The sequence below is a fragment of the Cinclus cinclus genome, chromosome 3 (genome assembly GCF_963662255.1).
Source record: "Cinclus cinclus chromosome 3, bCinCin1.1, whole genome shotgun sequence".
Lineage (NCBI taxonomy): Eukaryota > Metazoa > Chordata > Aves > Passeriformes > Cinclidae > Cinclus > Cinclus cinclus.
This window is the reverse complement of record NC_085048.1, coordinates 44200217-44226429: the sequence shown is the minus strand read 5'-3', so window position 1 is coordinate 44226429 and position 26213 is coordinate 44200217. Positions and strand designations below refer to the sequence as shown.

The 26213-nt window shown below is 40.7% G+C and overlaps 1 protein-coding gene across 5 annotated transcripts; it reads left to right on the top strand.

Annotated features, from left to right (window-relative positions):
- The first annotated feature begins 5309 nt into the window (after nt 1-5309).
- Nucleotides 5310-23634, top strand: SNX3 (sorting nexin 3). Of its 5 annotated transcripts, none has more exons than XM_062489921.1 (4): nt 5310-5478; nt 18946-19041; nt 19432-19556; nt 22936-23634. In XM_062489921.1, exons 1-4 carry the CDS (start codon nt 5383-5385, stop codon nt 23039-23041), a joined length of 423 nt encoding a protein of 140 aa, XP_062345905.1. In that variant the 5' UTR covers nt 5310-5382; the 3' UTR covers nt 23042-23634. The 5 variants fall into 5 exon arrangements, with proteins under 5 accessions (XP_062345905.1, XP_062345904.1, XP_062345903.1 ...); XM_062489920.1 differs by having other exon boundaries at nt 5310-5538; XM_062489919.1 differs by having other exon boundaries at nt 5310-5544; nt 22936-23610.
- The last annotated feature ends 2579 nt before the right edge of the window (nt 23635-26213 follow it).

Sequence of the window (26213 nt, the reverse complement as noted above, 5' to 3'; positions counted from 1 at the left end):
AGTTTTATGACTATCAGTATAATTTTTATGCCTGTGGACATATATTTAAAATGCAAGAAGATATGTTAACATAAAAGCAGATTTCTCTGGAGATAATTCAAACCCTAGAAGCTGATTTAGTCTCAGTGTCTGCTTAGCATACCTGATCAAGTTAACCTTGTCTTTAGTATCAGTTCAAATAGCTACATGGGATTCCTGAGAATTCCTCAAGAAAATGCTGACCACCTTCCTCCTTTGGTAGGTACCTGACTGCCTTATCCAAGCACCTCCACTGCAACTACGAAGTTCTTTTGACAGAAAGGCACAAAGCAAAAAGCCTGCACTCCATGGGTAGGGCACTGGCACTCAGGAATCACTAACCATAACTCACTCATTGGCCAGCCTCTCATTCCCATTAAAAATGCACCCAAATGTCAGGATGGGGTTTCAGGAGATGTTGTCTGCAGTGTGTTGCGCAAGAAATAGTTTACAAAGTGTCTGTTCCTGGTAAAGCACAAAGGAAGTGCTTAAAATGACTTTTGGTTTTGCAGCATCAGAATCCCTATCTCATTCTAGCATTAAATTTCTGTGCAACGTCAGAAAGTGAGCAAATAGTTTTCAAGGACTACCAATGAACTTTCTTTTTTAATAAAATATTGGAAAATGTTGCTTTAGGGAACTATAGAACAGCTTGTGAACAAAAGTTGATTATATCCTGAATAGTATTGCTAATTCTAAAAATAATGTTTATGAGCTTGAAAATATTAGCAGTGTTTGAAGTTACACTCTAACATGTTCAGCTGTTTAAAATACGTAGTTGCTCTAGACACATCTTCAGCACTACATACCTAATTAAGTAGTGAATTAAAGTGCCTATTTATCACATCCTAAAAGAGCTGTTTTTGGTGCATTTTCTTTCATCTTTCCTCTATCGGGCATTTATTGGTTTTGACTCATTCCAGCATATTATAGCTATCAACACCTGTGCCCATTTAGGAATGAATTCCAGTACAAATCATAGTGAATTGAATAGACATCTCAAAGATGCAACACAATTGTTGCAATATATTTAGAAACTCAAACAAGGAAACAAACAAATTCTGTAAAAGTGATTTAAATAACAAATAAGTTATCTTTATAAACAGCTTATCTCCTTGAGAACAAAGAATAAACAAGGCAACAAGAGCTGAGTTTTCTTCCATTATTAACTCAGATCACAATATGAATGGGTGAAATGTCAAGAATAATTGGAGAAAATGACAGTATAATCTTCAGCAAAAACATCTGATTTATTTAAATTGTCACTGTTTTTTCTTAACCTTGCTATGCAAGGCAGCATAGAAAAGCTTCTAATTTTGGATCTATTCGGACATCTTCTACCTAAAGGAATAAATCCTCTGCAATGCTATCTATACACTTGCCAACTGAAATGCCACCATGCACAAGATTGCACATCCCAGGAACTCACTGTCCTCTGGCTGTAAGTACAACCAGGCTTTGGTCTTACCTAAACTAACAGGACTTTCAAATACATTTCTGTAGATCACCATGGTTTATGTTCCGTAACAGGTACAGATCCTTCATTTCCTGTGCTTGTGCCTTTGCTCACCTTCAAAAACGTGGCATTAAAACTGTGTGGAAACTAAATTGGTACTTGTTCAACCCTGCTGCATTATTACTCTGCTCGACAGCCAAAAGTGGTCTGTAACAGGAATAAAACAGGAATAAAAATGAGGGGTAAAATCAAACCACTCCAGATGTCTCCTCTGGCCTCTAGCGGTATAACTGCACTGCTTTTATAAATTTGGATGTGCTGAACTCTATGGGGATGGATGTGTCCAAGAGTCTTCGGGTCTCTGCCAGAACCATTCTGAATTTCTGCAGCAGGAGGGCTGGTTTTATCTGCAGGGCTCCAAGATACTCCCACCATGGGAAATATCTTTGGTTCCCAAACACAAAGGCACTTTTGATGTAGAACTGACCATTCATCCTACTTTAGGGAAATGGATTTTGTGGGTAGTTTTCATCAACACAGTTTCCATCAAGTCATTTTCCTGGTATTATGTCAAAACAATTGGGGGTAGACTTGATATTAACCTCATCTATTTTGAGACAGTCAAATATGCTGTTAAAAGTCTACATTGCTTATAAAGCCTCAGGTTAATAAAGCCACAAAAATGCTCCCAAAATCATGGACTTACAGCCCTTTTCACTATCTGTTTATAGTTTGCATCTCAGTCAGCTCAAATAGTTCAATGTGTTAGAAATTCACTGCAGTGTTCAGCTACACAGGCACTACTCAGTATCCCTCAGAACAGGAGTTCATAGTACATGAATGTATATATAAATGTAGATACTACAAATTACGTTTAGAAGCTTAATATTATTATCTTGAAGGCAGGACCACAATGCAGACATTAAAACACCATGCTTCAAAGCACTGGCAGCTACTGCAGGGATCAGGAAGTAATTTTTCCACACAAGGCATTTCACAATTAGTTCAATGCCCTGTGGGTTTTGCCTTATCCTGAGTCAGCATTCCCCACAAGTTTTGACAAAATATGCCTATGCTGTCTAAAATGTGCTAACCTGGATATTTGTCAGAAAGGCTGGAGAGTCCTAACTGAATAATGGAGAGATTTGGTTTCCTTTCCTGTTAAATGTGACTCTTTCTTTAAAACAAAAACAAAAACAAAAGCAAAAACAAACAAAAAAAAAACAAATAAAAAAAACCCAAACAAACAAAAAAAAAAAAAATCACCCTACTGGAGAAGTATTACTACCCAAAATTCCAGAAGTAATCATTCATTAATACTGCTTCTACGGGTCCATGCTGTGAGACTTTGGTATCCATTTTGCCACTTGAAGTTATGCCAGAAAATCTTTGCATCATAGTTTAATAAACAAGGTGTAATAACAAATCATTGAGAACCTGATTGTTAAAGAATTTAGGTTCACTAGGATTTTCACTGATATGAAATCACATATCAGCAACACAGAAGATGCTGGCTTGGAAGGGACCCAGAAGTATTATTGAGTCCAATTCTAAATGCTTGAGCTAATCTTTGAACTTACAAACACAGATGACCTCTCTACATGCAGATTTGAAATTTGGCCCAAAGTGCATGCCAGAAACAGAATTAAAACTTTATTTTCAGAGTTTATGCACACCTTCACGCTGAGAAAAGAACCTTTCTAGCACAAAAAAAACCAACTATATATAGCATAGCTCCAGTCTCGTGATAACAAAAAAATGTCTGGAATATGATTCAAAGTAAACAAATGCATTTTCTGAGGATTGGAAGGAAACAAAGGGACTCACAGGTCTCTGCTTTTCCCCTACCTTCATTCCTTCTCCTTGCCTCATTAGACAGTGTGGCATTTATGCTTTCTCTTGATGTAAAGGAGGCGCTAGTCATGAAGATGGGCATCTTCTCCTTTGTGTCCTAGGTCACAGGAGTTGCATTTGACTTCAGTGGGAAAAACAGAGATGGGACACCTCATCAAATCACTGTAACCCCTCTATATACCAATGCTGTTGACAAGTGGGCACTAAAAGAGTCACTCCCTATAGCCCCCACAAGGCTCTCTAGCTCCAGTCATCCCTGACAAGAAAAGCAGACAGAATAGTGCTGCTGAGATGGTATGCTGTGAGAGAAGCATTCACTTAAGCCTCGCTCTTAGTATCTACCCAGCATGAGAACAAATTCTGTATTCATCACAGACTCAGCAACTTCCCAAAGGTACAGTACTGGACACTTTTTTGTTGCTTTGAACAGATCATGAAACCAGGCTTGGCCAGGAGATGGACAATGTATTATAGTTAAGACAACATCAGTGGTCTTTCTTTTTCACATTTGCAGTCAGATGTGGCAGCATAGGTTGTGTAACAAACAAAATCTTTTCCAGATGCATATGTAATCTCAGTAGAATTAATGAGTTTTTTCTTGCCTTGCTGCACAACCAGTTTAGTATAATTCAGGTAAAGCTCCCCTTCATTCCTGCTTTGTAAAACTCTTGTCAGCCTCATTTGTGTTTCTAACTATAAAGTGAATAGTTGGCAACTATTAGAGGAAAGAAAGAAAGGTGCACTAGTAAGTGGAAGAAATAATACAGAAGGAGTGACAACAAGGAAATTCACAGAAAAGTTACCAAGCAAATCACCCATGGTATACTGGTTATGGGGATGAACTATTTTTGAACTTTGGGATCATCTCTGCCTTCTGATTACCTTTGTATTAACACAGGCAACAGCTAACTAAACTTGCCAGATGTTAACTTTGTGTCTCTCGGATGTGATTTGTGGGCAGCCTGCCATTTTACCTACTGCCTACACAGATTTTTGGAAAAAAATTTCACTAGTTTTCACACAGTCTCATTCAACCTGGATAGTAAAGGAACATCACTAGAACTCTTTCATAAGAAAAGATGGAAGGAAAATTATACATGCATTTAATTATTGAAGGGGTATTTTAACAGGTATTTAAAAAGTCTGAAGACCTCCAAGATGATAGAAAAATTTGGAAATAGTAGCAGATTGATATAATTTCAGTTCACTCTTATCCTAGGTAAACATTGCACTACTTAGGGAAATACTTTATCATAACACAACACCTACTTAATCAGATAATGAGAAATAAAGACCTTATGTCTTGGCAGGGGACAATTCTGTCAGCTCTCCTTCTCCCTCTCATTCTCTTTCTTCCTCTCTCAAGCAATTTTATAAATTTGCTCTGTAAACACAATTTTCCTTTCCTATCCTTTACAAACTCCTTAACTTTGAAAGCTATGAGGACATAAAATCTGGTTCCGTTGGTCATATTACTATTAAATGTGTATCGTTTGTTAAAACTGCAGTAAGTTTTAAAAGGTTTAAGGCTACTACAAACAACACCGTTACCTCGAGTGTAGCTAGGGTCAGCGACTTAAGACTTTGTTTTCAACACAAAGCTTTTGGTGGGCATCTCCACCAGCCTACGTTTGCAGCGGGCTGATTCCTTTTGCATATACAGCATTTTCCAGCCAGTCTTTTCATTCCCCAAGGACGAGGATCTGCGGGAACAGCCGAGCCGCCCCGCCAACTCCGCCACCCCGCCACCCGGCCCCGGCCCCGGCCGAGGGGTGGTAGGGCCCGACAAACCAGCGCTCCCGGCCAGCGCGCCGCGTCCCCAGCGCCCGCCGGGACGTGTAGTTCAGAAGGCGGGCGGCCGCGCCAGGCGTGAGCAAGCAGGGCGGCCGCCGAAAACTACATTACCCAGCGTGCCTTACGGGCGAGCGCGGGCGGCGGGTGTGGGTGCGCTCTGCCGGGCAGTCAGCTGGGCGCGGGGCGGGCGGCGCGGGTGGCGGAGGCGGCGGCGCTCGGGGCTCGGTCGCTGGCTCAGGGGAGAAGGCGCCCGCTCCGCCATGGCCGAGACGATCGCGGACACCCGGCGGCTGATCAGCAAGCCCCAGAACCTGAACGACGCCTACGGGCCGCCCAGCAACTTCCTGGAGATCGACGTGGGCAACCCGCAGACGGTGGGGGTGGGCCGCGGCCGCTTCACCACCTACGAGATCCGCGTCAAGGTGAGGAGGCAGCGCCGGCCCGGCCCGGCCCGGGAGCCGGGTTGGCGGTGTCGAGCTCTCGTGTCGCCGGGGCTGGCTGGGGTGGCGGTGACGAGCTCCCGCCGCCGTGTCCTTCGGGACTCGTGTCACGGCCACTGCGGCGGGAGGCGGTGGCAGAGCCGCAGTGGACTCTTCATCCTCGGCCTGGGGTTGATAACTCTGTGACGGGCTTCTCGTAGCTAAGGCGGTACAGCTCGGTTCAGATAACCAAAGGACAAGTGCTCTTTCGGCTCTGCTGTGTACAGCTTGTCCTGAGACTGAAGTACCGCTGTACTGTGAGCAATTGCTTCTCTGTCTTCAGGTAAATAGAGGAGAGCAAATTCTCCGCTCTGAGATGGGGTAGTATGGGTGGATTTGCCCTGAGAAGGAGGTCAAGTTCAGGTTTCCAATGGCCTCTAAAAGTACATAGAGAAGGTGTAAATAAGTCGAGTGAGCACACGCGCTAGATAAGAACCGGCTGAAGTGATAAGGTGCGTGTGTATGGGGGAGACCTTCTTGTTTTCTTTCGTACCTGAAATAAAATTTTGTCTAATAGGGCTGTTTCTTGCAACGTGCTGCTGTCAAATACTTCTTAGTAACACCAGAATCCTTCCTAGCTGGAAGGGCTGTGTTCAGTGACTTGCCCCAAAGGCTAGTAGTCTTGAGCTTGAGAATAGCTATGTGAAGTCATTACTGTGTTCCCTGGCTTTTCTAGTTTCATAAATGGCCCAGAGGAATGGTCAAAAAATGCAGTGTATACATTACTTGCCTGTGGCTGGTAGGGCCTTGAGGCAGGGAATCCTTTTTGGTCTACTTTGCCAGAAACAAGCTGAGTTGAGAAAGGTGAGTGCTTATAGATGGTGGTTTTTTATAGTTTGGGGTTGAGTCTGCTACTTTGTATCCAATTGATTGAACCTGGTCAGTTGTTAGTGATAAAGGGTGAAGGAAGCTTCATTGACTCCCTGCACACATTCTCTGCAATATGAGCTCTTCACAGCAGGGAAGGAAGGATACAGCTGAGGGCTGCTGCCTTGGTCACTAAAATTCACCAGACAAGACTTAACCTTGTGTAAATTTTCTGCTTTTAAAAGTCCAAGTCCCCAGCTTAGTGTAGCCTTCCTTAAAAGAGAAAAATCAGCTGAAATCTAAAGCTACTAGGGAGTATACTTCTTTATTTTTGATGCTTATAAATTGTCATGTTCAGTAGCTATTTCTGTGTTTCAGGATGTGTCATGGGGCAGGAAGAATAAACTAACTCACTTGTAGCCTAAGTTTGGCCTCTGTGTGAGGTCAGACTAGAATTTGCAGATTTGTGTTGCATTGCACTGCCCTTATCAGAGCCCTATCAATCTACTTAGAAGAAAAATGTAATTCTACCTTGCTGGAAAGTATTTGCACCTCAGGTTCCTGATGGCGTTTCTTTCCATGAGACTGAGCATTTGGAATGGCTGGATCCAGGGAAGATGATCCAAAAGGGTCTTGGCCATGATACTGCCTTGGGAATTAGGTCAAATTTCCTGTGATTAAAAAATAACAATTTTTTTAAATACTCAACTGAAGTTCTTCATCAGAAAGGGAAGCAGAAAAACAGGTTTTGAGACAGGTTAGTCTTAGCCCACCTGGTGTTTGGGGCAGAAAATTCTGGATTCCCATTGTAACGAAGATCAGGAATGATTTGAACAAATGCACACTGTGACCTTCCTCTGTTCTTCCTCCCAGACTGACTACTATGTAAACATTGCATCCTCCACCCTCCTTGCTTGCATCTGTACATGCACTGTCTCTTTGATCATTCCCTTTCCAGTTGTGCACTGCTGTACACATAGTTCATAGCTGCCATGAACTGTAAAATTGAGTTTTATGTTTCTCTGTGCTACAGAGCAGGTTAATACAAGTCATGCAGAATTATGTTCACTGTCTAAACGTATATCAATTAGCTACTTCTCAGCAGAACATGGACCATGTCACTAATACACAAATTTCAGCATAGAGGAATAATTCAATCATGGATTGCTGTGGTATTGTATTTGTGAAAGATAGGCCTGCTACCCATAAGCTGCTTGTTGTGGCTAACAATGGTCACCAGCTGGCCTCTGTGGTTTGACAACTGCCTGTGGTTACAGAAAGTAAGAAAGTAGCAGCTGATGTGCAGTTTCCCCTCGCAGTGCTGGTAGTAGTGGCTGAGCAAACCCGAGAAGATGGTGTGAATTACCTGTATCATATCTGGAGAACTGTGTCTTCAAGTAACACCAACAGTAAAATGTTAAGTGTGCAGAAATGGATGGCTTAACTGCTGCCAAATTCTGGCGAAAGCAAAAGGACAGCAGCCTCATGTTACAGCTGGAGATCATTGTAAGCCAGAAACATTGTCAGAGAGGACGCTGAAATTCAAGTTTTCTTTGAGACAATTACACTTGTACCATTGTCATGGTGTTTACAGACTCTGTAATTCTATCTTTGTCTGAATCTCAAAGCTTCACTTTTGAGGTTTTTTGTAAAGACTGAACTTGCTGGCAGACTCTTGAACTGATATTTGATAAAAAGTATCTTGCAAAATATATGTGTGTGAAATACTGCAGAGTTTCCCCAAAGCTTTTATTGGCAAGCTTTCTGCTGGTACTGCAGTTGAAGCATATCTGTTGTCTGGAAAGCAGCAAGTGGAACAACTTCATGCTTTAGTTCTTGTAATGCTGTACTCATCAAGTTCTGGTGGAAGTCAGAAAGCCTGATGGGGAAGTCTAAAGTTTAGGGTAGACTGCTCAGCAGTAGGCTACTGTGTAAGCAAGGCAGGAGTGTTTTGGAAATTAGGAAGATTTGTCACAGTGAGTGTCTCTGTGCAGGGTGGCTGTGTGTTGGGGTAGATATGTGGTGCTTTGACAAGCATTTAAGGAGTCATAAGAGGAGCTCTGCAGGTAGACCCTGTGCAGCCCTTCTATCCAGGCAGCTTACTTCACCGATGGACAATTGGCCAAAGTACTGACTTTTCTGAACCTGAGTCTGTGCATTAAATAACAGTCTGCTCTTGGCAAGCTGGACAAGGTGATGACAAAAAGCTTTCCACTGTCGCAGCCACTATAAAGCACACAATGTGGCAGTGTGCCACTACAATGCAGCCCAGCAATGAAAGTCAAATATCTTGTTCAGAAATAAGTGATAGAAAACGCCACCCTGCTGTGCTAAAATAGCAACTTTGCGTGGGTCTTGTTTTTGACAGGGTACTTGAGAATTTGTTTTCCATCAGCAGCATCAGGCACCACATTTGTACCATTCTGTGGTGTCCTTTGTGCATGAAGGCTTAGGGTGAGCTAGACTGGGAATAATACATTTGGCTATAAAGCTCTAAGTGCTTTGTCTGGCAAAATAAATCTTGACAGAGGACTTATCTCATCTGAAGGTACCTAGATGATCAGTATATGGTGATTGTGCAGCATTTAAAACTAGCATAATCAACTAGACTGCATGCTAAAGGAATACAGTAAACTACTTCACTGCCCTTACCTCTTGAGGAAAAATGTGAACAAAAAGTCAAGTTCTCAGTGTAAATACCCCTGCATGCTGTTTCTCATAAGCCTTTATTAGCTCTTCTCTTCTTATTATTAAACCCTTTCAGGGTGGGCTTCTTCAAGTCAACCAACGCTCTTGAATGAGGGCATGGGACTACCTGTTATTATTTGTGGACTAAAAGCCAGTTCTCTCTTTGAATTCCAGGACGCAAACATAGAACAAATTACAGTTATCATATTAGCATCCTACAGCATGTTGCAGTCCTCAATCCAGTTCCAGGTGTCATTTGTCTTCTACTGTCGTTGAGACATAGTTTTCTTGATAAGTGGGTCAAAAGGAAGGTCTTTGCTCAAGCAGATTCTGTGCAATAGCTTCAGTTGTTAAATCCTTTAAGGAGACAAGACTTAAGCTTTACAAGCTGACTCTGATCCAGTGACTGGTGTCACACGTCACAGCCATTGTAAAGGCAGTGCCATAGGAGGTAAGCACTTTGGGTAGAGTACTGTCAGTAAAGCATATGGGTATCCAGGAACTTGCTATGTTTTGGGAAATATCCCTTTGGCAACACTGAGAATAGCTCAGTTGGTTAGAGCACGGTGCTAAATAGCACCAGGCTTGTGGATTCAATCCCCATATGGGCTGTTCATGTAAGGGTTGGACTTCATGATCCTCGTGGATCCCTTTGAACTCAGAATATTCCATGATCTGGAAATAAACTGTTAACACTATTTCATCTGCTTTTGTTTCTGTAGAAGTAAGAGTGACTTCTGTACTGTTCATTTTGGCTGGATTTGTCACCTAGACTGAAAGGTTAAATCAGAGAAATCATTGATATTCAAACTGACAGTTGGAAGTGTAATGAAATACCTGTTACAGGAGCTATTAGTCTAAGTAGTTAAAGAATTCCTTTTTTGCCAAACTGAAGCCAAACTAAAAGCCTTTGTCATCTTAGCTCTGTTCTTTAATGTTCAGTGACCTCTTGCCTCTAATCAGTATTATTAAATTTGGCACTAAGGTATACCTTAGCTTTTTGATATTCCGTAGTGCAGTTGCTTGTCTTGAGGTGTATAAAAGGAATGTCTTGCTGTGCTTCCATTGTAACGTACAATAGTTGGGTGGTACCAGCGCTCTTTAGGGTACCAGTCAGGTTTCCTGTATCTTCTGCAGAAAGACTTCTGTAGACCTGCGGATGTGCTTGACTGTGTAGGTCCAGTGTGGGGAAGGGAGTGAATACACAGGCTGTGAAGTGCCTGAAGTATTAAGAATAGTATTGGTTTCAAGGGATTGGGGAAGTTTATCTGAGTACTGCTGAACTTGGGTTGCTTTTGAAAGTCCTGTTCTCCACCTAACCAGTTTTTTCAAGGCCTAGTCTGGATACAATATTTACATTTCAGCATGTTTGTAGTGCTCTGACTTGTGATTATCTGATTGAAGTGTGACTGCTGTGAGAGCAAGACAAAATGAACTGAAAATGAAACTTGCTTGGAAAGCACTTGTCTTATACCATGTTTTGCAAAGTGGTGCTCTTGAATGTGTTTTTGAAAAGTTTTGTCCTTAAACAATTCCAAATGTCCTGTCCTTCATGTTTGGCAGGGTTTGAAGCTGCAGATTCTTCCCCCACCATGAAAAGAATAGAATCTGCCCTTCCTGTAGTTGACTTCAGCATTTAATAGTTGAAGCTTGTGGTGGAGTCATGACTAAACACTGACTCAGTGGGGATGTGTTTACGGATGCATAATCAGCAATAATGCTCTATTTCTCTACTACTACAGATCTTGCATAACACTGAAAGTCTGCTCTAACTGTAGTAAATGATGCTTTTAAAACCCATTCTAGATACTCCTATCAGTTAGGTATTTTCAGACTCCTCTGCAAAGAATAAAAATGCAGTGATTCTGGTGACCATTTTTCTGTTCTACAGCCTGGTTACTGCACCCTTACAAACATTAACTATCCCTTCAAGCAGTAATTCAGAAAAGGATAACTAGAAGGGTAAGAATTTCCAAGGACACTGACTAGGGACACAGAGAAATAGAATGGCTTGGATGAAAGAAACTTCCAAAGCAAGGAAAGTGGATTTACTCTTGAGCAGCTGTTTTTTTCTGTAGAGGTTTGTAATTAAACTAGGTTCAAAAGGCTGGTCCAAAGGTACTGAACTAGTTTGGTATTGATATCTGTGTAGTTTTATTTGCTGTGTAAATAAAATAACCAAGTCTCTGAATAGTGCTTCTTACTAGTATATGAGTTTAACTGGTGACTTGCATTCCTTTTATTTTAGTGCATACAGTGCAGGCCTCGATTGTCATGTTTTAAGATTGCACTCTAGTACAGTGCAGAACAAACCAAATCAAATGGAACAATGACTAATCTTTGTAGGACAGATGGCTGTGATCCAGGTAGGCATGTGATGCCAGGGAGTTTTGATACGTGCTTATTTTTAGATTGCTTGCTGAAAAAGTGTCAGCTTGAACTTTAGAGCAGTCCGGTCTCTGCTGCTTTTCATCTGGGGAAATAAATGATGCAGCCAAGGTTTATGTCTTCTAACAGTAAGGGAAGTATTTCAAGTTTTTTCACTTGGTAAAGCAATGCCAGTTACACTACTGGAGGTATTATTATTATTATTACTATTACTATTAGCAGGTACATAATGCAAGTATCTTGTGAAGCTGTAGCACTGAGTGAAGGGTCTGAAGTTGTTATTGTTGTTGTAACTTCTAACGTGAAAAGAATGGAGAAGCCCCAACCTTATAGTCAAGGTATAAAAGCAAGTGTTTTATCAACTGAAGACAGGTCCATGAAATGTTCCTTCTGTGGTTATTTGTTGAGAATCCAATTCAAAATGTGTGTTATGCCCCAGAAGATTCTCCCGTATGACAGTATAGTTTGTGTTGGCCTCAAAGCCTATTTGAAAGTATAACTATAGGCTAGTGTAGAGCAGCTTTACACCAAAATCCAGAAGAAAATGAAGCTATATAATAAGTGGTTTAAAGCCGCCTCTAGACATGGAAATAAAGCTTTAGAGATTATTTCTATAGGCCTAAGATGTAGCACCCTCTAAGTGTTAAAATATGCTGCAGATTAATGAACAGGAGTTGGAAGCCTTTCTGTAGCTTTTAGTAGCTACTTAAGAGTGTTGTGTTACTGCTCCAGTAAAACTGGAAATACGAAGAGAATTTTTTGCTACTTAGTAGACCCATTTTTAAACTAGTTAACTTACTGCTTTTTTCTTGCATATTTGAAGTATAGGGATGCTGGACAGTCTCTAGCTCACAAAGCATATCAAAAGTTTAGTTTTTCATAAAAAATTAGCAACTGCAGCAATTCCTTGACTTTTTTTATCCCCATTTGACTGTAGGTGATGGATGTCAATAATGATGCTAAAGGATCAACTTAACGTGATCCGTTTTCAGTCATTCCTAATGAGGAATGAGTAAGAACATTACGGTAGGTCAAATCAGAGTCATATGGCTGTTATACCTTGAATTGTATAAAAGTAGCAATCCCTTCTCTTTCAAATGAATATTTAGTATTTCACAGGAGGCTTTGACTTGCTAACCCTGATCTAGTTGCTAGTTATGTCTGGTGTTGTAAAATCTTTGTCCAAATGTGTCCTCAAAGCAGGCTCCAGTTTTTATCTTTGGCTTATGAGCATGGAACTTGAAGAATAATCACTAAGCAATCTCTTTTTCATGACTCACCCTATTTAGCGTATTTTGACCGTGGCACACAATAATTCAGCTGTTTATTATGTTGTTGAACTTGTTCAGATGATGATAGATGCTTTTCGGCAAAAAAAAAAAATTACAGGCATCCCTATGCTCATTTTTCAGAGAGCAGCTCTGGACTTAAAGCACTGGATTTGGCAAAGGTTATGATAGTCTCTGTCATTATGCTGCTATTAGGATTGCACTGCCTTAGTCTTTAAGGTAGAAAATATTGTGGCTCTGTAGCTCCAGTACTGCAGAGTGGGAAGCTCAGAAGTTTTTGGTGTAGTTTAAGTCAGCATTGTTTAAAGCTTGCATGGCCAGATTTTTCAGTGTTCTCTTAACTTTATATATTTTTAAATATGACATACGTGCAGTAGATCTGGAAACCAAGTGGATAAAAGGGGAGATAAAACTCTGTTTTGATATAACAAAACTCTTTTTGATAGAAAGGGAAGATAGAACTCTGATGAAAAGGACTGAAAGAAAAATGACAATCTCTAGTCTGACATTTTGCACTGGGGAGAGAAGCTTTCCTTTAGTAATGTACCCAGCAAAAATCTAAACTTCTATAAACTGAGGTGTAAAGCATGTTTTTCTTCTTTCTTGCTTTTTATAATGGTAGGAAATTGAGAGGTAGCTGCTTATGTCAAGTCGGGAAGGAAACAAACAACTGGCAAGGTTTCTGCAATAACAGTGGACTGCTGGAGCCAGTTTCTTGTACTAAAGGACGTCAGGTTCTTATGTTAAGAAAATCATAATACCTTTTTTTTGTCCACCCTAAATGCTACTCACTGTGATACTCCAGAGCTCCCTTTGCATGTAAATGTAGTCACAGGGTGTAGGCTCTTGACAGGATTACAGCTGGCATGAGACAGTTCAAGATACTTGAATTTAGCTTCTGAGAGTCAAAGCCACAAACTTTTATCAAAAGTGAGCTCTGTGCTTTCTTTCACTCTATTTTAATGGAGATAGAGTTCTCTCAAGGCTACCATAACCTTGAAAAGATGACATCAAAGTAGGTGCTGTGGCAACAGTGCAGCTTCATTCTCAGTCTGTTAGGAGTGGGAGACACGGGCAGTGCAGTGCTGCTGCTGAGTGTTATGGTGGCAGATGAAGAAATTAACCAAATTTACCTAAAATTATGCTGAACAGCAACATCTGGAGAGTTTAATATTGTGGGACTAGACTGGGCTGCAGTGTCATACAATCTTGTGGAGTTGTTAGCATGCTCTTTGAAGGAACCCAAATGCTGTTTGCATTTGATTTACATCTGGAAACAAATTTTTAGGAGCAAGTCTGACTATTTGCAAGACATTTTCCACTCAGTGGATAAGCTAGTCTAAAAACTAAGACTTAAAAATGCTTAAAATTATTTTATCAATTTAAGCTAATTATAAACTAATAAATTACTGTAGTTTTCCTCCTGCATTTAAAGCAATTTGTTTACTGGAATGGCTGCATTGGATGACTGTGTCTGAAGCTGAATGGACAGTAATGAGTAATACTCAAACTACTTGCATTTCTGCTTGTGAAGTTCTCTTCACTTGCATACAGAAACAATTTTTCACCTTTTAGCTTGGGGATAGGGCATAGCTTGGGGAGTGACTGTGTTATCTAAGAGCTGGAAGACTGTTACCTGCTTATCTAAGCTACTGTCCTAGGACTGTAATTTACTTTTGAGGTGAACTGGGAATCTCCTGAACTTAGAGTTATGCTCAGAGTTGAGTATGTTATGGTGACATAAATGAAGCTGAAGAAACATGCTTACTGTGAATACAGATTTTGCTCTGAAGTCTGTTAGCAAGGAACCACTGCTTCCATTTCTAGTTGGTTGAGCACTAGCTAAATGATTGTAGAAACTTGCTTGGCATCTGAGTGGAGAAATGCGGGTGACTTAAGTATCTGAGTTTGTCACCTGTTGTTTGATTATGTAATGTAACTTGGCACAAGTTTTGACATTATTTATTCTGGTGCACTGGATGGCCATTAACTGCCCCAGCAGAATGCAGCCTGTTTGGCAGTTGTCAGAGAAAGTCTAATGGTGTCTACATACAGTCTAATAAAGAGACAGTGCTACACAAAATCTTAGTATCTTTCTATGGCTTAGGATTTTGGGCAGTGTAGGATTCTGCAGAATCTGGTTTGTTTGTCTTTCTGCAACAGTGTTTTATCTGCAATTCTGACTAGTGACTTTCAGTTGTCTCATGATCAGTTGGGTGATGCATAATCCTTTCAGGTTGAGGGTTTGCATTCAAACTGCTAAGCAGCATGATTTTGGACTAGGAAGCTGTTGAATTTTCTTTTTTTTTTTTTAATAAGTGGTGTAATTATTACACTGTTGAAGAAAGAATTGCTGCAGAAATTACACTGAAATTATCACAGGAATGAGCTGTGCTCCAGAGGCTGTTCCAAACTGGGTCATGAGTTTTGTGATAGCAGACTTAGCAGCTCAGCAAGCCAGAAAGTTGACATTATAATGCTGAATGAGCATGGGCAGAAATGCTCACAAAAATGGAACAACTGACTTCAGGTTTTGTGCCTTACTGTCCTAGTTTCAAAAGACAGGTGTGTGCTAGGGAAGAGCAGGGCCTTCCCTTTCTCTGAATTAGTATCACTTTGGAATTAAGGGGCTCTCAGGCAAAAATATGGGGTTAGAAATAACAGTTCTTTACTAATATATCTAACAAGACAAACAAAACACCAACAGCTATGAAATTACCAACAAACAGAGCAGTACCCCAGTCCCAGTCCTTCTCGGCCGCAGGCACCCACTCCCAGTGATGCAGGTACTGTTGATGGGCAGGGGCAGGTCCCTCTGGGAGCTGCAGGAGGGCTGGGGTGATGGAGGTGTCCCAGGTGGGAAAGTGATGGAGGAGAGACTTTTGCTCACGGTGTCGGTGCCGCTCCCAGTGCTCAGCAGGATGCTTGGAGATAGCAGGCTGAAGCAAGAAGGCAGCAGTGTGGGGTCCGACAGCAGAAAAGGTGGCTCCCAGGTTGGGATGGCGGAGGCGGGGGAGCAGCAGCGATCATTCTCCTCTGACTCCATGAGCAAATGGGCCGAGCAAGTGCCTCCCCCCGCCCCTTTACTTGCTGCTGATCTCGTGGTTCCCCCCGCCCCTTTCCCTCCTTCCCCCTGTCACTAGCCGTCAGCGCTAGGGCCTAGCCATCAGGACTTTCTTGGCATGTCAGTGGGGAAAATTCCATAGAGAGGAAAGGGAAAAACCCAATCCCCAACACTTACTCTTGTCCCTCTTCTAGCAGACAACCAAAGCACTGGCAGTGCTCAGAATAGCTAGTGGCACCTTAGAGACTGAACAAAGATAACTCAACATAAAATATCAAGGAGAGAATAACATTTTTGATAGCCTGCATGTTATTGAAAGGACAATTTAATAGAAAATGAAACTTTGTTGACTCTTCAGGATTGTCTCCTTCTACCAAATTCTTGTCCAGTGAAAGCCCATGCTTCAGGAGGTGTCTGACTTGCTTAATGAAAACTGTCTATCCGTTGGAGATGGAGGTGGTAGGAGTTGCAGAAGCCCATCCTACTGAAGGAAAGGGTGGTCTGCTCAAGCAGGGCAATAATCCTTAGTGACAAAGGCCCATACAGTAACTTCAGATGTGAATATAGCCTGAATTAAAAATAGGGACCTAAGATGTACACGGGTTAAGCAATATAAAATAAGAGTCTCAAACTACATTTTTAAATAGATCCTTCCTAACAGCTGCTTATCTTAGGAACACTGCTCTATCGGTACTTACTTCTAGAGGAAGGAGAATTGGTGCAGTTTCTGGATTTAAAGAGCCATGAGGTTTAGAAATTGATCTCAGTAGATAGCCCTAGTTCATACCCAGACCAAAGGACAGTGAACATGTACTTTGTTTTAGAATATAGTAGTGAAGTTGTGACTTGCAAGACACTTAATTTGGTCGATGCCTTTTGACCTACTTTTCAATCTGAATATTTACAGTACTTATGATCAAAATCTGAGGAGATTTTTGAACTCACAAGGAAAGCAAGGAACTCTGTCCTTTTGTCCAACTCACTAGCTGGGCTAGCATGTCAAAAGTTCAATAGGGAATGTAGAAGGTAAAGTGAGCTCAATTGGCACTTCTACCCCCACATTTTACTTTGTAAGCCTGATATGTCGTTTAGAGATTAACTTTATAGACTTCATGCCTAGCTGCTTGAAAAGAGTTCCTGAAGACCTGGGAACTTACGTATTTTAGCTGCTTTTATCCACTTCTAATCCCTTTTTTAGTAACTTGAGAGGGGAAATGAATATTTTCTGCAGGTGAGAATCTATATGTTAAATATTTTAAAGGACTTTCTACCCAAGACACTGACAAAGAGTTGATGTTGTTCTGTGTAATGGTGAACTTGGTTAAAAAAACAATAGCTGAAATCAGAAGAAAATAATCCGGTACTTAACTTCTGGGAATCTCCTTCATGCACTCTGGGGAACCTAGCTATATTCACTCTTGAGTAGAGTATTCTTACCATCAAGACAAGAGTGTTTATTTATAAAGCCTGACTTCTGATGCAAGTCTTAAATGCAATTTTATTATTAGTCACTAGCACAATCAACAGTGTTTTACCTGGGAAAGAGAACTTGAATGCTTTTAAATATTTAGCAATAAGGTACCATAACAAAATATTGTTCTATACTTTATCACTTGTAAATTATGAACTAACTTGCATAATGTGAAAGTACACAGCTAACTTATCAAGTCCTTTCGTGTGATAGCCAGTATTGGCTGACAACAGTACAATGACCCATAGTCATGGACCTGCCTAGCACAGGAAAATATCTCTGCAGTTAAACCTGTTTTGAGCAGCCAGAAGTATTCCTTAGTGACAGCTTAAGCATAACATGCTACAAATTATATTGTACAGGGCTATCCACTCAAACAGTGACCAGATCCTGAGTTAAGTGGCCTACAAGATAAAAACCAAAACAACAAAAAGGAAAAGGCAATAGTTGAGAATAACTACTGTGCATGTGCCATCAGGAAAGCTGGAGGTAACTGTAGTCCCAAGTGAACATCAGCTTCCTAGGGTGCTCCTCGAGAGTCTTCTCTAAAAGTATACAAAGACTGTTAGTGAATTTGTAGTCTGACAGCAGGAGGCATTATTCTAAGACTTTTGGTTGTGTATGGCAATTACAGGCTCATGGTCTTACTTTTAGGTCATAACTCCTAGAAACAATTTTGTAGTATTCTAGCCAAGATATCATTAGGAGAGGACTCTCTCAGTGTCTACTTTTAAAATAACATGCGAGTTGGATTGCAGAAGTGGGATAACACTTAACTCCAAGAATGAACAGAAGTAATGCAGGCTCTCACACAAGTTAGTATAAGGACTTGTAGCAGGGTGCCTGTGTATTTAATGTGGTCTTGTGCAGCATTATAACCTTGCTCTTATGTGATGTCACTTTCAAGGGTGTTAGGTTTGGGTGCTGCCTCCTAGCCTTGTTCAGCAAAATTCTCCCTACTCGTGCTCTTCCTGGTTTAACTCTGTAGCCAAACCATCTTATCTCCTCTGCACTGAATGTTGTAATGTATTTCAACCTCGTTGGCTTCTTCGGCACTACCCAAACTTGGCAGCTTGTGCTGTCGAATCTTCATCATGCCTAGATGGATTTACTCTAAGAATTACAGGTTTTGCTTTTGAAGGTGTTGGAGGCCATGTTGTATCAGGTAGTAGAAAAGTACAAGAACTTTGGTTTATGTCCTATGGTGACATCTGAAACATTCCCTTGAATGCAGTAAGATAAACTTGTGTGGAATAAGACTTTCTTCTCCCTTCCCTCCCCACCTGTAATTTTGTATATATTGGGAATCCAACTCCTGAGACAGTAAGTATGGCAGATGCTTCTTCAACCTTAGAAACATCTCAAGTGGCCAGCAAATCAGATATTCTGCTTGGTGATATGATGACAAAATACGAGTAATTGGGATACTATATAAATGAGTCTCATAGCTATGCAGTTCGAGGCTCAGCTTATTCATGTGGCTTAGAGCCTTATCTCTATTTCTGTATCTTGAGTGTTTCTCAATACTGCTGCTGTTGCTTAAATGGAACTAATGTGTAACTTAACAGCTTGGTTCTTGCTTCTGCTTATCAAAACTTCTTATCTGTCTAATCAATAGCTTATGTTCTTGTTTTTAGACAAATCTACCTATCTTCAAACTGAAAGAATCTACAGTCAGAAGAAGATATAGTGACTTTGAATGGCTAAGGAATGAACTAGAAAGAGAAAGCAAGGTGAGTAAAGTGAAAAGTAAATAGAAGTCATAGACATACAAAGAGTTCATAATGTTGAAATGTTTTCATTAGTTATGAAGCATGTATCATATAAAGCAGATACTGTGGTTCAAAATGCCCAGAAATAAAACAGCATGTCTTTTTATCAACCAGTCTTTTTATCAAGCCTCAGTGCTGCAATGCCAGACGCTTTTTGTTTTAATAGTTTTGAGTTAATTCAGAGATAAACTACTTGATTTCAGCTTACTTGTGTGGGCAGATTCTGTTCTTCTCTGCTCATGTTTTATTACTTCACTAGGAATGTGACTGGTGAGTTGGGTCTTCTAGGAGGAAGAGGTGGATGAACTTGCTTACAGACTGCACTTAAGGACACTTCTGTGAATCTTTCAGGTTGTGGTACCACCTCTACCAGGAAAAGCTCTGCTCCGTCAGCTCCCCTTCCGAGGAGATGATGGTATATTTGATGATTCCTTTATAGAGGAAAGGAAGCAGGCTCTTGAACAATTCATAAACAAGTAAGTGTTGGATCTAGTTATTTAGAGTCAAACCTGGAGCTCAGTCCTGGAAAACTTGAATTGAAGCAACTTATCCTCCTAAGGATGGTAACTGCTCTAGGTTCAGGATATTAACTTTCACATAATCTTGCAGTAGGACGTACTAACATTACTTATCCCATGTTTAGTTTGGATATCTTAGTGCTTACCTGAACAGCTGAAATGACTGTTAGTGTTGTTAATTTATGCAAATTGCTACTAAAATTATAGTGTTCAAAATAATTCTACTGCATAATTTCTGAAAGGATATCTTCCAGCTGGGTGAACAGTAGAGCTTACAGTGGGCTTATAGCAGTTTACTTTGATTGCAGATGTGAGGTATTATCAGTTTGTGATGATGCATATTTTCTGTAATTGTCCTGAGAATCTTTCTGAAGATTCTGAAGTAAAAACAGTACTCAAGGTATGCACACATAGTTTGAAATAGACACTTGAGATTTTTGTGCCTGCCTTTCAAAGGGTGAGCAGAAATTATAATAACAAAGTCTTATGATTCTTTTTCCACCATCCCATACTACTACCCCCCGTCTGTACACTGACCTGAATAGCTGGTTTAATCTCTTAAACAGTGTGGATCCAAACAGTGGGTAAGGGGTATTGTGAATTAACCAGCTCTTCTGGTCCCTAGAGTTAATGCTGTTCAGACCAACTTGATTTGGGACTGCTCCCTCAGGGAGTTCAAGCCTGTTAGTTCCCCTGGCATTCTAATCTTGTTCAATAGTAATGCTTTAACAGGAGCAGAGGGTGCCTGTGAGTTATGCCAGAACTTACGAAAATGTACTTTTCAGTTACTGTTAGTTCAGGGATGTGTCTTGAAGTTCCAAGTGACTAGTTCACTGAAACTGTCTGTCCTGTACAAGTGTGACCATATGAAATCTCTGACATTTTTCTTCTCATAGTTGCTTCTTAACACATTTTAGGAGTATTGCTAATGGTTCTGAGTGGGTAAAATTCTTCAGACTGCTCTTTTTGCTGTTCAAAGACAAGTGGAATGAACTTCCAAGGCATCCAGTAGTAAGATGGAATGTGTTTGGGATTTTTAATACCATAAAATCAAGGCAGTCATGACTGTGAAGTACAGCCTTTATCCATGCTGACTTGGCACTCTATCTTAAATGGAGAAGTCCACTTACTGCAAGTTTTGTGTGCTGAGTCTAGCAATGTGCATGGAAGAGGGCTATTGGTGTTCTGAAGCAGCTGATGTGAAACAGCTATCTTATCCTGACTCTGGAAAACTCCATATGGCTGACAGAAATGAAATGACCAGTATATTGGTATCCATTTTTCAGTCCTACTGCAAGTAATAAATTGGTTTTGTGGAAGCGTAAAACTTCTTGGTTAATTATTCCTCCTTTGAAACATAAAAGGAGATTAATGTAGATATTGGTGTAGTGGCAGAGTTGAGTACATCTGGAATAAAGCTTTCCACACACAAATCATAGCAATTTAACTTATCAGTGTATTCTAATGGCATGACCAACTCATTAAGTAAATATTGCTAAGTTTTGAGCCATGTCGGAGCTCTAAGGCTTCTGCCAAGTACTCTGGACACTAGTGAACTTAAACCTCAAGGTCCTTTGCACAGTACCTCAGATAACTGATACCACTGGAACAGAAAAACCTTGGTGCACTGATGCTGGTTCTTAATATTTGGGAGTGTGAGATGGATGTTGTTGAGAAGTTTTGTCCTTCTAGATGTAAAATCTGAATCACAACAGTGCATCTTGAGTCAGCTGTCTTGGGCCAGTTTGCTGGCACCACCATCAATGCTGCATACAGTGACATTCCACAAGGGTGGTTATGTCTCAACACTCTTTGTCTGTCTCAACCTGACTTTGAGATACATGAAAATTCTTGAAGTAGCAGCTGCCATGTGTAAGGGTCACCTTGGAGAAAAATATTGAGGGAAAGCCAATGCAGAGTGAGGTATTCCTGTGAAACCAAGAGCTGAATCAGAGATCAGATCTAGTGTTGCAATTCAACCAGCAATTTTCAATCATTCCTGAAGGGAAGAAATTTGCTGCTGCCTCATCTTCTCCTATATACCTTTTCCTTGAAGTTTAACACCAGTAACTTCATTCTGATGGGGTAAGAAACTCCAACTAGTTACTCTAGACTGTCATCCTTGTGAGCTAGAGCTGGAGACTGCTGGCCTTTTACTAGAACCTGGCAAGATGAATACGTTTTATAACTGCATTTGAAATAATCCATCAATACTGAATAGAAGAGCTCAGTTTCCTCATTATAGGTGACAAGTCAGTATGTTCTGTGGTGAAATAAACACTAATAGATAAATCTGGAGAAGATGCACAGAAGTGCTTGGAAGTGGTGCTGAGCCATTGGAACTGAATATGTATTGCATGTGTTCAAACAGTTGCCTTCCATTATGGGTAGAAATGTTCTGATGGAGGCCACAAGGCTTGCACAAGCTGCCCTTAGGATGTTGGGGGATTTTCTGTCCTAAAGGAAAAAGTCAGTCTTGATTGACTAAACTGGATGTAGTTTGTTTCAAACCAAACTGAATTAGATATTTGTGTCCATAAATGAGGAACTTTTAGCTATCTGTTTGTTTTGGATTTTTACGTACACCGGAGTCTCCATGGTATTTTAAGGGCTCTAATGCAGTACCTTGTGATTATCTTCCAAGTTAGTGTCTCCTAATTCAATTTAAGCTCCTTTACTGTTAAAAGGATGGTTTTCCAGCTTAAATTAAATCTACAGTAGGGATGCTGGTGTCCCCTAGAACAGGCAGGCTCTGTCTCCTGTGCAACGTGCACATGTGCAAGGAGCAGAAGGGCCTGTTCCCCCAGGCTGTGTGTAGTACTGCCTATACAGGCCAGGACACTGACCCCAGGGAATCTCTGTCTGGAGCAGTGCCCAAGCCTTTGGAAAGCCTTCGCCCCCACCTGCTGGAGCCAGGCTTCAGCTCTGCTGGGACGAGCTGCTGCTCAGTGACACTGACAACTGAGGAGATAAGTGGCCTTTAGGCAAAGGTGTTAAGACCTTTTTCTTTTAAAAATACTCTTGTCTTTCTTAGCTCTAGATTTCCTAATGCTAGAATGAGCACTTTCTTGGATAGTCCCATCAATTGCTGGTGACAGATGATATAACGTGCTTCCAAGGGATCAGAGGTAGCTCAGGGCTCCTATGGAATGAGTTCATCTGGGGAAGCATGATAAATCTTGCTGCTATACAGCATTCTGGTTGCTAACAGTAAGGTGAAAGTGGGATCTATCCCCAAGTGCAGAACAATAGGTTATTGCTACAAAACCTTAATATGCAGGATAGCTGTGAGTAGGCTCAATTGGTTCACACTAATGCTTGTTTTTTATCTCTCCAGGGTTGCAGGCCATCCACTGGCACAGAACGAGCGTTGTCTTCACATGTTCTTACAAGATGAAGTAATAGATAAAAACTACACACCATCCAAAATAAGACATACTTGAATTTTAAAAGCATCTCCTCAAATATTAGTGGTTCTTATGCTTGGTTTTAAAAGGTTGTAGTTTGTCTTAGCATGCTGAGGATGAACAGGCACGAAGTCTCCACTAACACCAGTACACTGCTTGGTCTTTGCATATGCTTTATAGCATTTAAAAACTCACTTGTCTTCTAGCTAAATCCCTTTGAATCCTTGATTTAAGAGTATTATACTATGAAACCATCCACCCCTTGCAGTGTCTCACAAACCTTTCCACTATTATTTGCAATGACTTAACAATGTTTACTGACTTGGCCTTACTTGAACTTTCTCAACTGTAGTGTCACGTGTTCACTTGTATTTGACTGAACTGCTATGCTGTTTCTGAGGTAGTCACCTGTCTGAATGTCTGTAGAAAGACTGCTTTATTTCTGATATCCTGTATAAGAAACACTTATGCAATTGTCTTCAAGCTTGTAAAACACTTTATACTGAAGTAATGAGGGAATTATCTTTATATTCTGTAAGAGGAAAAAATTGAATTTATATACTAAAGTAACTTGTCTAAAGTTTTGAAATAAAAGTGAAAATACACTTCAAATGTTTTGTCACTCTTGACCTTGAGTGTGGAGTGTCTCATGCTTTCTGAGGAGAAGGAGCTTGACTATGCTAAGTGAACTGATGTTACAGTTTCACTGTGATGCTCTTCCACAATGTAGTTGTGTATCTAACAGCCAGCACTAAGTACCCTTAGATACTGGCGCTCCTTCTGAAGTTGTTTAAGAATGTATAGAAGGCTGTTCTGTGTTGTGGAGCCAAAGTTGGAATCCCACTCATGGTAGGCAGTGTGCAGATATGTGACTTTAGTAACTCTGTGAAAAGGGTACCTTTCTACCTGGCATGGGAAGCATCAATCTAGCTTGAACTAGCCAGTGCAAACTATGGTGTCCTATAGAGAAAGGAACGTTTACATCACCTGTATTGTAATATCATTCCTAGATTAAAGTAGCTCTGCTCTACAAATAGAATAGGAACATGAAGTCATACAAGTCTGCTGTAAGATGTGATCAGAGACCACTTCCCTGAGCACTAGAGGGGCGAGCTGTAGCATTGTGCTGGTTTGACCATTGGTGCAGTGTGTGTGCTGGATAACTGAACTGCAGTTCACAGGCAGCACTGCTGAAATTGTCTTTTATACGAGAATAAAGTGAGCTAGAAAAGCTTCTTCCAAATGGGACATGGAAGTTACCTCTCCAGACACACTTGAAAGCAGATTCCAGAACACTCTTGCATCAGTCTGCTCAAGTGCTATTTGGTAGCTACATGTTGGCTTGGACTCGGCTCTGCTGCTTCTTTCGTTTAAGTGACACTTGTCTCTTTAAAGAGCATCCTGCAAACTTGCTGGCAAAATTAGTACCTTCTTTTGACTAAGACAATCTCATTTATGGAAATCTGAATGTAAAAAACTTAACTGACAAGGCAGTGGTGGCTGGCTGGATTACACATACTACTAGTGATTAGCTACACTAAATAGATAGGTGTTTGAATAATTGCTCTGAATAATTTAAATTTAGGTGGAAACCTCATACTTAACTGAGACTGTGCTGATTCTCTCTAATTGTTCTTGGTTCTCTCTAACTCTTCTATTCACGAAACCAAGGACCAAAACCGACAGTCCATTTGCAGCCCAGGACTATCACTTTTCAAGATGTCAAGTTTTTGACAATGTAAATAATTTCCAAATTTCCCTCTCCTTGTTGAATCACCCCTAAAAGTTGAGTTATTCATGAGAAGGGGGAAAGAAGGATTAAATTTATTGAAGTTTCATTATGTACATTTAGACAGAATAAACTGTGGGGTTTTTTTCCTCAAATGTTATTTTCTGATAGAAGCTTCTTTCAGAAATCAAAGTAAATGCCACATCTTAAACCTGAAAGATGATGACATGATCTCTGTCATTTGCCATGAAAAAAATCAAAATATTTAAGCTAAAGAGGAAAAAGCTGCATGCTTGAAATCAAAGTCTTCCTCTTTCTAAAGGACTTTGGAACATTATTCTCTTAGAATGACAGGGCATTTGCATAGTACTCTGGAATCTCACCTAGCTTTCAGTCCTTCAAGGGTAGCTAGAGACCCTAATTCTAGTGTTGTGTAACTGGTTGTGCTTCAGTGCAATGTGCAGCAGTGGGAGCAAGACCTAGTCTGGGATTAGCTGTGCCTAAACCACAGGGATCTGGGCATTGTTCCCAGCTTGTGAGTCTGCTCTGCAGCTGGGCCGGGTCTTGCCGGTAAGAGGATGAGATACGGGTGTGGTCCCATTGCCCAGCCTGCTCTGCCAGTATGCTCTGTTTTGTCCTCTAGCCTGGGTGATGATGTAGGGACTGGGACTACAGCAAACTGCAGGGTGTGATTGCCTGGTTGCCAAGCAGGGTGGATGCAGTTCATGTTTATTATTGCTGCTCTGGAACAGCAGCATGAATCTTATTGAAATAAACGTTCTGTGATGGATTCTGTGCAGCACTGGGTTCTACTTCTCTAGCTCATAATGTGAATTGACACAGAATGGAGACCCACAATTGATTTTTCTGCACTATCAGGTTCTTTTTAGTGTAGAGCAGAAAATGGTTGAAGATTATTACAGGTGCAGGAAGAAAGGATTATAAACAGTTTGTTGATTTCTTTCTACAAATGTGCTGTGCCCTGTGGTAAGTGAATTTTTAAGTGCTCTAAGCTATTTTGTATAGAAGATACTTTGAGGTCCAATAGCCTGTGACTCATCTTGTGTATTTATGGTCTGTCTGTCTTGGAAAATATAGCATGTTAGACCCAGCAGACTGCAAATGGCAAGAGCTGGGGTTAAAACTTTGACCTCTGAAACATGTGAGATTTTTGAGCTTGGAAGTCAAGAGAGCTAAGATTTCACTTGTGACCTATATTCCTTGACACTGCAAACCAATGAGCCATCAATACCCGCAGTTTATTTCCACCTGTCATTTTAGCATGCGTGGTTCTTCAGTTACTCATTGCCATATGAACAATACATTTCCCTCCCACTGTTGTCAAGTTGTTCTGTTGACTGGGAGTTGTTTCTGCCTTTCTTTGATATGATTATGCAGTTAGACACCTTAATAAAACCTCAGTCTTTTTAATTGAAGCAGTGCTTTCATACTCATCACCTTTTGTTAGCTGCACAGTTC

Coding starts and splice junctions, on each gene's coding strand:
- SNX3 (XM_062489919.1), top strand. CDS start 5,383: ATGGCCGAGACGATCGCGGACACCCGGCGGCTGATCAGCAAGCCCCAG. Junction 5,545..18,945: donor CCTACGAGATCCGCGTCAAG/GTGAGGAGGCAG, acceptor TCTTGTTTTTAG/ACAAATCTACCTATCTTCAA. Junction 19,557..22,935: donor CTTGAACAATTCATAAACAA/GTAAGTGTTGGA, acceptor TTATCTCTCCAG/GGTTGCAGGCCATCCACTGG.